Below are 11477 nucleotides of genomic sequence, written 5' to 3' on the forward strand. Positions count from 1 at the left end.
AGCTAGCTAACGTTACTCCCATATTCAAAAAAGGTGACAAAAAGAAACCAAATAACTATATGCCTATTAGTTTGACTTCGATCGTAGGAAAACTGATGGAAGCTATCATCAGAGATGCTATCGAACAACATTTAGAAAGTAACTGTTTGATAAATGATAGCCACCAGACTTACTCGAATTCTACAACACATTTATCTCGAATTATGACAAAAGAAACAATATAGATTTAATATATCTAGACTTTGCAAAAGCTTTTGATACCGTCCCACACGAAAGACTACTTACTAAATTAGCTTTGCATGGAATAAGTGGTAGCCTATTAGGTTGTACTAGTAATTGGTTGAAAGGTCGAAAACAGAGAGTTGTTTTAAATGGAAAAACTTCTGGATGGAAAAGTGTTGCAAGTGGAGTTCCTCAGGGTTCCGTTCTTGGGCCACTTCTATTCATAGTATATATAAATGATATAGACCATGGACTAAAATCTACTGTTTCCAAATTTGCTGATGATACAAAACTGTGCGGAGTGGCAAATGATCACTCAAACCAATTAGATATTCAAGAAGATTTAGATCAATTACAGCAATGGTCTGAAAAGTGGCTAATGAAATTTAACACAAGTAAATGCAAGGTAATGCACATAGGTAAAAATAACAGTAAGTACGATTACAAGTTATTTGGAAATTCGTTAACAAAAGTGGATAGTGAAAAAGATCTCGGCGTAATTATCAGTAACGACCTCAAATCATCCAAGCAGTGTATTTCAGCCTCTGAGAAAGCAAATAAGATTCTGGGATTGATTGCGCGATCTTTTGATTTCAAAAGTCCATCACTCATTAACAAGCTATATAAATCGTTAGTTCGTCCACATTTGGAATATGCTGTTTCCGTATGGTCACCGAATCTCATTAAAGACATTGACAGACTGGAAAAAGTACAACGGCGAGCCACAAAACTGATTCCAAATATCAAAAATAAATCATACGAAAATCGACTTAAGCACATGAATCTGTTTTCCCTAAAAAAGCGTAGACTCAGAGGTGACTTGATACAGGCCTTTAAGATTTTAAAGGGAATTGACAACATCAAGAGTGACCAAATTTTCACATTGAATGAGAATCAGACAAGAAACAATGGTCTCAAACTGTCCGGAAATAGATTCAATTTGGAAGTAGGTAGAAACAACTTTGCCAACCGTGTAGTTAATGAATGGAATAAACTTCCTGCACAGGTAGTGCAATGTAGTTCAGTTCGAAGCTTTAAGAATCATTTAGATAAATACCTAAGTAAGATGCTGTAATGATTATAATTTATGTTATATTATTTGTTTTTGTTTTGTTATAATTTGTCTGTCAGATTTTCATTTATTATTAGTTATATGTCAATTTATTATCATTTACTATTTACCTGTTTGTTTGTTATTCAACTATACCAATGCATTTATTTATGTATTTTAATTGTTATTTACATTGTTATAGTTTTAATTTATTATTAATATGATTTTTTTTTTTTTTTTTTTCATCCGACCTAGATATGGATCAAAAGGTCTCCTGTCGGCATGCTTTGCCTTTGTAATCCTTTGTAATCCTTTATATTGTTTGTGTATTATTGCTGTAATAAACCTAAATATAACTAAAAAAATCCTGTATATTGTTTGTTATCAAGTTCAAGAAAAGTAAAAAAAAATCTTTGGTGAGCAAGTGTCCTATTTGTCACTTCTCCTGTGAGCGATTGTCCGGTGAGCAATTATCCGGTGAGCAATTATCCAGTGAGCAAGTGTCCGTGCCCGAGTGAACGTAACCGCTATTGCTTAGTCGATATCACCTGAAGTGATCGTACGTATTTTTTTCAGTTGAATAAATGTGAACGAACGACGGATATATAGCCAAGTTCCACTAAGCCTAACCTTGACTTTAAGTGCTCAACATCTCAGTAACCAGACCACTACGGTAAGTAAGAATGTTTTCAACATTGTCGTGTGCATTACCTACCCGTGTGTATGCTGATTCTGTGGTGGTATCCCTAGACACTGATAAATCATGCAAACTGCAATCCTCTTCAGTAGATGAAAAGGATTGCAGTTTGCAATCGAAATATATAGATTCTCCGTCTCCAGTCTGTTCTACTCCAACAGTGGTTTTTAACGTGATTGACAAATGTGTGATTACATTTTTCACCTGTAATATATATATATATATATAAGCGGAATAGGAAACACAGGAGTCTTGGTCTTGAGTTTATTCCTGACTAGTTTCGCAGGTATGCTTTTTCCTTTGAAAAAGCATACCTGCGAAACTAGTCAGGAATAAACTCAAGACCAAGACTCCTGTGTTTCCTATTCCGCTTACATCAACCTGTCAGAATGTCTCAATATATATATATATATATATATATATATATATATATATATATATATATATATATATACTTTTTTTCAAAAATCGATAGGGTAAGAAATCAAGTAATTATGTGGAGTTGAAGTCGAGGAAAAGAAATTATCGGTTTATACACATCTTTACTTATAATCGATATTTACAGCAGTTATGATAGCAAGTATAGATTAAAGCAAGTGTTCTCCTTGACTTCAAATCCACATATTCGCTTAGTTTCTTACCCTATCAAAAAGGTAGAATGACTGCTCATTCTAATCATTAAAATAAAAATTTCCTATGTTATGAACAAAGTGGACAAGTATAATATTTTCTGAAGGAGGTGAGGAATTTGTATGTCGCTGATTCCTGTGTGCAGCAGGACTCTGCAGGAATACCAACTGTTCCGAGCTGCAAGGCAGAAATCGAGTGTAATATCTTATTGGAATGTACTATAATTACCTTTGCACATACTTAAAATGTACTATAATTATGCACATTCATTGTTAATTTTTAATATACTCATACAAGTGTTTGTTCCATGTAGGCACGTAGAAAAAAGAAACAAGAATGTGTTTTTATACCTTCGTAAAGATATGACACATAAAAATTAATTAATTCCCCCTCCACACGTGCTTGAGGTGGAGATTGTAGTGTTGTGGGATGGACATTATATAGTTGATTATGGATCGTTATACATAACCTGACCTGACCTAACCTAACATTCTACAGTTTATTATGGCTCGTGATACATAAACTAATTTAATCTAATATGACCTAACCTCACCAAATCAAACTGAGTCTATGTTAGTTACGGTGGAGATTTTACAGTTGATCGGTGTGTGTGTGTGTGTGTGTGTGTGTGTGTGTGTGTGTGTGCGTGGGGGGTGGGGGGTTCTACAATTGCCCCGGGGCATCTATTGCACCATCCAAAAACCTCTACACTAGCAGTACTCGGAAAGCTCAAACCTCCGACAAATCAGTTAACTTCCTCCTTTACATACATGTATACATAAGTAGACACATACATATATATATATTGTTCTTTATATACATTTTTATCATTTTTATTCAGAATATACGGCCTGAAATACAGGCGACACAATACAAAAGCTCAATGGTCCATAGAGGTTTATCTATATACTTCGTTGTTGTTGTTGTTTTTAAGTTAATTTCATTGAGGAGGTTAGTAATCGAGTATACGGCACAGTACCCCATATATCGATCGGCTTCTTACCCATTTACACACGCACACGTGTATGCATGACATGCAGTATATTCATAGAATATAAACATAACTTTTCAGATGAGACTTGTTGTATTGATGGCTCTCCTGCCGATCCTATCTTCGGCATCACTGCCTCCTCCCGAAGGATCCTACAAGATCCTTTTCCTCCTTCCGTATACAACCAGGAGCCACAGGATTCTCCATAGGACCTTAGCAACAAATCTTGCCGATCGTGGGCATCAGGTTAGTCTCTCTCTCTCTCTCTCTCTGCCTGTCTTTCTGTCTCTGACTTTCTTTTTTCGCCTAGGTTTCTCTGTCCACATCTCTCTCGGTTTCTCTTTCCTCTTTATTCTACAGTGTTGTTTGAGTAACTGTGCTGGATGATACTTGGTATTCATTTTACTTTTTACACAGATCACAATGCTCACCAACCAGGCCCCATCTTCGAAACACCCAAACATACATGAATTCACGCACGGAATAAGAGAAGCTGACTATGACAGTTTCAATGTTTTTGAATACCTAAAGGAAAATGAAGAAAGTTTTGCGCCATCTGCTTTCATCATCGAAACCCTTGGCAGGAAGCTCTACCACATCCAAGAGGTTAAGGACATATATAATAAAAGAAAGGAATTCGACCTCATCGTTATAGATAGTTACATGAACGACGTAAGTAGTCACATGTAAGTTTACGAACCTGAAGTCATGCATTTGTTACAAATTGTATTAGTTTTTGTTTACTATTTCTTAGTTCATAAACGTCTTTCCTTGCTAGGTTGTTTATCCTTTCGTGCATGAAATGCCTTTCATCGTGCTCTGTGGGATGGGATTAGAGCCGATGCACAGTGCAGTCATGGGGAATGTCCTGAATCCAGCTTACACACCAAGCATGCAGTACCTGTGGAACCACCCCCTGAGCCTGATTCAAAGAGCAGTCAATATCTACGGGAGCATCAACTTCGGGTTCATCTATAAACACCGGGAAACTGTGCCAGTGGCTCAAGCAGAGGTTTAAATATTTTCCCATTTACCTAAAGATGGTGGCACACTAAGCCAGCATGCTACTTGCTTGTACAACTTCAGCTGAGTAGCAGCGACTTCGGCTACAATATATCCCATTCCAAAAAGATATTACATGCGATTTCTGTCGTACAGCTCGGTACAGTTGGCAGTCCTGCAGACTCACTCCCGCGATTGGCGCTAATTTTCATACCATACGCCAGCTGATATATAATCACTTTATTCAGTGATAGTGTAGATTCTATAATCTCTAATCATACTATTCTGTGTAGCCTACTTATATAAATAGATTAAATGATGAATAAATTGGAAGGAGGAGGGTGTAGTAGCTGGAACTGGAGTGCCATTGTTACCACTACTGAGCACCTGCTACCGGTAAAAAGAGGTTAAGAAACTTCTTGTTCCTCAATTCTCATAAATAGATAAATAAAAAGAAATACGTAGATTTAGATAAAAAAAATATATATATATATATACATAGACGAGATGACTTGCCGGTGAACATAATCTCTGGGCAAGAAAGGCATTTTACACATCAAAGACCAGGGGTGAATGTAGGCTACATACCCCACCCCCAGTGACGAGGAAGGAGGAACGATACAGATTTTGTTGGTTTCATATTGGTGGTTGAAGTGTCCTTGCTGGAGAAGGTATAGCTGCTGGAAAGCGTGTGTGACGCGATACCATGGAACTTTGACGTTGGGCGCATGTGCGTGTCCGTGATTCGCAGGCGGGCTGGTGGACCAATGTTCAGTGATTCATGGACGGGTAATTGATCCAGCAGTCAGATGTCCATAGGCAGTCCGCCAGGACGGGCGGTAGGGCAGGCGTCTTGGTAGCATCAGCATGCGGCACCGGTTTGCTAGGCAGGGCGGTCGGAGGGTGGCGGCGGTAACCGGTAGGCAGCGAGGTCAGCGGCGGCCAGAACGCGGTCCGGCGGTTGGTAGAGAGAACGGCCGCTCTCCGTGGTCACCATTCGTAGTAGCTGGAGTGAGAGTGCCATTGTTGCTATTACTGAGCACCTACTAATAGTAAGTACCCGTTAGAAGAGATTAAGAAAATTTTTGTTCCTCAATTTTGTTTCTGTTTGTTAGCAAAAATTACAAGTTTATACGTAGGCGAGATGACTTGCCGCTGAACACAATATCTGGGCAAGAAAGGCATATTATATACCAAAGACAAGGAGTGACTATAGGCAACAAAGGAAGGAGTCAGCAACTACCATCCCTCCTTCGCGCCACAAGCGTCATGATGCGAAGTGGAGAAGTATATTTTTCAAAGTTGGTGAGCAATTTGCATGTCGGTGGTGCCTCCTTGGAATAGGAATCTGCAGGACTACCAACCGTACCGAGTTGCACGGCAGAAGTCGTGTGTAATTTCTTATTGGGATAGAGTATAGGCTTCCGTAAGAACATCTCAACAATGTGTTTAACACTCGTATAGGAGGTTTAGCTTCTCTTAGTTCATCATTCAGCTTCTCACTATATGGCGCAAGAGTAATTTGTCATTTGGAAACCTGAAAAAGAAAAGATCGTAACCGAAGTCGTTTCTACTCAAACGAAGTAGCAAAGGCAAGTAGCATGCTAGCGAGAAAAGCCTAGTGTGCCGTTTACCTAAGTTCCACAAGGTCGTGGCCAAGAAATTGCATTTACTTTAGAAAGTCCCCAGCATTATTTGCAAGATAGGTTGCACCTATTAGTGCTTATTACCCAGGTCGTCTTCCCCCCCTCAAGCCATTAACCTATGCCCGTCTTTGTGCAGATTGACAAGCATTTCCCCGGACTCTCACCACTGCTGGAGCTAGAGAAGAACGTGAGTTTATCCTTGATCAACAGCCACTACAGTCTGGACATGACTCAACCGCTCCTACCGTCCCAGATCGAAGTAGGGGCCATGCACTGCCGGCCAGGGAAACCTCTTCCCAAGGTAGGTCTTCCAAAGGCTCCTGGAGTTATATTATTTTCTATATATTAAGGGGCTCTTTCCCCCTTATAAAGGAGGTAGCCAGCTAAGGCATGTACCCACTCCACCCATTTCATTCCCATCCACCACCCACTGTTTTCCTATCATCTTAGCACCTCCTTATGTTAATACTCTTGTTTTAAGACTAATTGTATCGCAAACAAAAATGTATTGTTTCAGGACGTCGCTCAATGGATAGAAGAAGCTGAACATGGTGTGATCTACTTTAGTTTAGGGTCTGTGCATAGAGGTGAGTTTCTGCCAGTGAATTACCGGAACATCGTGATAGAAGCTTTCACCCAAATGAAAGAGAGAGTCATCTGGAAATTTGAGAAAGAACTAGAGGGTCTTCCTGACAACGTTCTCATCCGCAAATGGCTTCCGCAACAGGATATTTTAGGTTTGTTTATTTCGAAGTTTTACACGACTCGCATTTGTTTCTGATACTGTGACCTCCAAGAAACTCAAATTCTCTGTCTAATCAGCTCAATAATGAAACGATTCATATTTGTTTTTCTTAATGACTGACTCCCATCTCTCAGACATCCAATTTGTCAGTCTAAACAGCTTGATATTGAAGATATTTACATTTGTTTTCTCGCTAAGACTGTAACTATTACCTCCGATAGATTAACTTTGTCTATCTAAACAGCTCACCCTAAAGTCAAAGTCTTCATCACTCATGGAGGACTGCTGAGCTCACAAGAAACTATATACCACAGCAAACCGGTTCTTGTAATCCCGATCTACTTCGACCAGCCCAAAGTCGCGGCCAAACTCCAGAGGGCTGGGTTTGGCATCACCCTCAATCTGAAGGAACTGACGGTGCCTCTTGTTGTTGACTCGCTGAACGAAATCATCAATAACCCCAAGTGAGAAACCTAGGTTACGAAGAACGTCACGTTTCAAAGTGAGAAACCTAGATGATATAGAACGTCAGAGTTCTAATTACGGGAGAAAAGAGAATTGACTAGATAAACACCATATGAGGACGGAGCCTTTATTTGTACGACGTTTCGCTTATTACAGCTTTTTCAAGTACAAGTTGAGATACAAATGCTTGAGATTAAATAAGGGGAAAAGAGGGAACGGGGAGAGAAAAAAAAGGGGGGGGGGGAAGGAGGAGGAGGAGGAGGAGGAGGAGGAGGGTGGGGGGATGGACACTGGGAAAGGATGAGAATGCCGGCCCAAACGTCCGTGAGCGAAATGTCCACAAAGGGTGGTTTAAGTATTTAATATTTTGCTGGCCATGGGTATTAGGGGAATAATGTGAGGAGATATGTTAAACATGCCCCTGTTTTGTTCAATAGTGTTCGTTCCTTGAAAAAGAGAATGTCAGATTTCTAAGGAAAATGCCTAGATTGCGAAGAACGTTTCTAGTTAAAGGAGTGGGGGAGGTAAAAATTCTGATTTATATACCTAGATAACATAGAACGTCACATTATTTATTATAAAGGATGGGAATGTCAATTCTATAGTTACCTGCCGATTCCTTAGTACCTGTAGCATGTCTTTGGTCGTCTCCCCTTGCAGGTACGCAGAAGCTGTTGGGCAGGCATCTCTCCTTCTTCGTGATCAGAAGGAGACGCCGATCGACCGCGCCGTCTGGTGGACAGAGTACGTGATTCGACACCGTGGGGCACCAGCCCTCCGGTCTCCCGGGGCAGACCTCTCCTGGATCGAGTATCTGTGTCTGGACGTCCTGGTTCTAGTCCACGTGGGAACCTTCACTCTCTTCTGGGTCTCGAAAAAGCTGCTGGCTCTGGCCTGCAGGGTCAACAAGAAAAAGAAAACGGAGTAACGGAGGTAAAGAGAAAACAGAGGTGAAGAGAAAATGGAGCAACGGAGGTGAAAAGAAAACGTATAAACGGTGAAAAGGAAACGGGACAATGGAGACGGATAGAAAATGAAATAACTGAGGTGAAAAAACGTAACAAAGGAAGTAAAAAAGAAAACGGGTGAAGAGAGATGACTGTCGTTATCATTATAATACCTACATGCTTTGATACTTTTGCCCTATAGATATCATTTCGTTGTCACTGAAATTACACAGGAGTAAGCCGCCGGTTAGGATGGCTCTATGAATTTTCTTAGGAACAGTTGCGGTTTCGTTTCCTGTTACGTTTAGATTCGGAACACACCAAGCACCAAAAAACTATCACTAAGAGGATTAAAAAAAAAAAAGGGGTGGGGTGGTTCTAGGGCTGATCAACGAAGTTTGAGTAACTGGTGGCCTCGTTGAAAACATCCGACTGAAAGATACCTCCGGCTTTTGTGTCATTGAGGTTCACACGTCTCTATATTCTGAGAGTCGTAAGCGGCATTCCTCCTTATAATTTCTCCCTCAATTTCTGTAAGGAAATTGCGTAAGTGTTGTTTAGATTTAAATATGCTAATGCTACACCAACAAACGTAATTTACGATAATAACAACAAAAACAATAATAATGTACGGAAAGGCAACAAGTAATTATAATGATATGGATTCTATGTTTAGACATCCGGTTTGGTGGTTTGACGAATGTCGAACGACATGATTTCAAGTCTAAGGTTGCAAACATTACTGCACAAGATGACACCAAGGAACTAGCTGAGCTTGTTTCCCAGCTCTCTCTGCAAGTCGAGGACATCTTGAAACAGCTCAACGATTATTCACGTCCCTACTCATCCTCTCGACATTGCTTCCAGCGACGTCCACGTTCTAGGATCAACTCTAAGTACCCTTCTGCAGTATGTTCGTTTGAGAACGACGCTATCAAATGTAATGCGCCATGCACCTACCCTAAGACTTTAAACACCAACAGCGAACATTAGTGCATGTTCGTAAATCCTTGTAAGCGCTGCTCCATCTCTACGACCCTCTTTCCAAGAAGAAGTTTCTGATCGACTCTGGTTCGGACGTCAGTGTCCTGCCTGCCCCAAAAGAGGTCAATCTGTCACCTTTGCCTGGACTCCAGTGACTGATGAAGCATTTATCACAGCTAAACAGGCTCTCAGAGACGCCTCTCCGTTTTGTTTCCATAACCCAGATGCTTACATCTTAATCGCCACCCATGCTTCCGGCATCCAAATACAGCACCTAATGACAGAGAACTACTTGTCATCTACAAGGCGATCAAGCTCTTTCGCTACTTCGTGGAAGGTCTTAAATTTCATATCTACACCGATCACAAGCCTCTTACTACCTCGTTCTTCAATAACAAGACCTCCTGCTGACCACGACAGCTATGGTATACATATTTCATTTCTCAGTTCACCACAGACTTGAGGTACATCAAATGTGCCGACAGCACTCCAACTGATGCCCTATCCCGCAGCATCTCTGTTGTCACATCCTCTCTTTCTTGGACTCTGCTGCCATTGCTACCGACCAGACTGACGATGCTGAGCTGCAGTAACTACTGGACAACGCTGCATTGCAAATGAAGGAGATTTAATTTCCAGGTACTCAAGTACACATTTACGCTGACGTTTACACTGATACTTGCCGGTCCTTCCAGCCGAAGAATCATCGTTATCAAATCTTCAGTCAGCTGCACGATTTCCCGCACCCTGGCATCCGAGCAACCCAGCAGATGATAACACCACGCTTCATGTGGCCTAACATCAACGAGGACGTCAAACACTGGACATGCACATGCGTCCAATGTCAAAGTTCCAAAGTATCGTATCACACACGCTCACCTGCAGCTACTTTCACTCCAGTTTCTACAAGATTCGAATATGTGGATGTCGATTTTGTCGATCCACTTCCCTTTTCTGACAATCACTGATGCATCCTTACCTGCGTCGACTGTTTCATATGATGGCCTGACATCCCTACAGACTCCGTAGGGAGGGGGGAGGATTATGTAGCCAATAGTCACTCCTTGTCCACATTTTCTTTGATTAATCATATGCATAACTTAGCGATCCTTTTTTGCTCCGAAATTATGTTAACCTGTGAGTCATCTCACCAATGTAGCCATTTTTTAAAAAATTAAATAAAGGAATTGAATAAGAAATCAAAAGCATATTAGTCTATTCATATGCATTGACTAAAATTTGTTACTGTCTAAAAGTAGCTACATTGGAACTTCAGTCAGCTACCCCTGTCTTAAGGTGGTAACATTGTAGTAGTCCTCAAACTCAATGTTTGTCCCAGTCTTACTAACTCGGAGAAACTCGAAAACTAGTGTGCTTCTGAATGTGATTTATTTATTTACCTCGAAGGGATATCACCAAGAAAGCTATCAACAATCTAATAGTTTTTAATACAGAATCGTCTCCACAATGTAGCAGTGCTTTTCTTTAGTCAAGTGTCTGCATGTGAGGCCATATGAGGAAAATTACCATTGTGGTTGAAGGTACGACAAGTAGTTATTCCGACCCTTGGTGGGAGACGTACATAATAACTCCAAAGGTCAATAATTATGATAATAAATACACGGAGAATGGAAAAGGTTCGTTTCCCAACCGTCCAATTGATGGCAAGCAAATTGCTCAAGTGCTGAACGTAACCGCCATTGCTTAGTCGACATTGGTCGAATACTTGGTCAACTCAATTTAATCAATGTGAACGAACGACAGAAATATAGACAAGTCCCACTAAACCTAACCTTGGCTTCAAGTGCTCAACGTCTCAGTTGTCAAACTACGGTTGGACTGTAGCTTACCAGGCCACTACGGTAAGTAAGAATGTTTTCATATTGGCGTATGTGTGTGCAGGTTGAGGCGTTTGTGAAGTTTCGTCTCACCCGATTGTAAAGCAATTTGTATATTTTTTGCATCTATATTACGACAACTCCAACAACTTTTCTTAGTAACGTTTCTTGCTGAAATTTATATTCACTTCGGTACGTGGGTGTCATGAATCGACCTAGAATTGACATGAATCGACCTAGATATGGATCAAAAGATCTC

The 11477-nt window shown here is 40.5% G+C and overlaps 1 protein-coding gene across 1 annotated transcript; it reads left to right on the forward strand.

Annotated features, from left to right (window-relative positions):
- The first annotated feature begins 3598 nt into the window (after window positions 1-3598).
- On the forward strand, window positions 3599-9221 carry LOC143026166 (UDP-glycosyltransferase UGT5-like). The gene is made up of 7 exons (XM_076186174.1): window positions 3599-3837; window positions 4009-4263; window positions 4370-4603; window positions 6376-6540; window positions 6757-6976; window positions 7229-7448; window positions 8110-9221. Exons 1-7 carry the CDS (start codon window positions 3673-3675, stop codon window positions 8375-8377), a joined length of 1527 nt encoding a protein of 508 aa, XP_076042289.1. The 5' UTR covers window positions 3599-3672; the 3' UTR covers window positions 8378-9221.
- Window positions 9222-11477: the final 2256 nt, after the last annotated feature.

Source organism: Oratosquilla oratoria, chromosome 6 (genome assembly GCF_046742065.1).
Source record: "Oratosquilla oratoria isolate Oo_2021 chromosome 6, ASM4674206v1, whole genome shotgun sequence".
NCBI lineage: Eukaryota > Metazoa > Arthropoda > Malacostraca > Stomatopoda > Squillidae > Oratosquilla > Oratosquilla oratoria.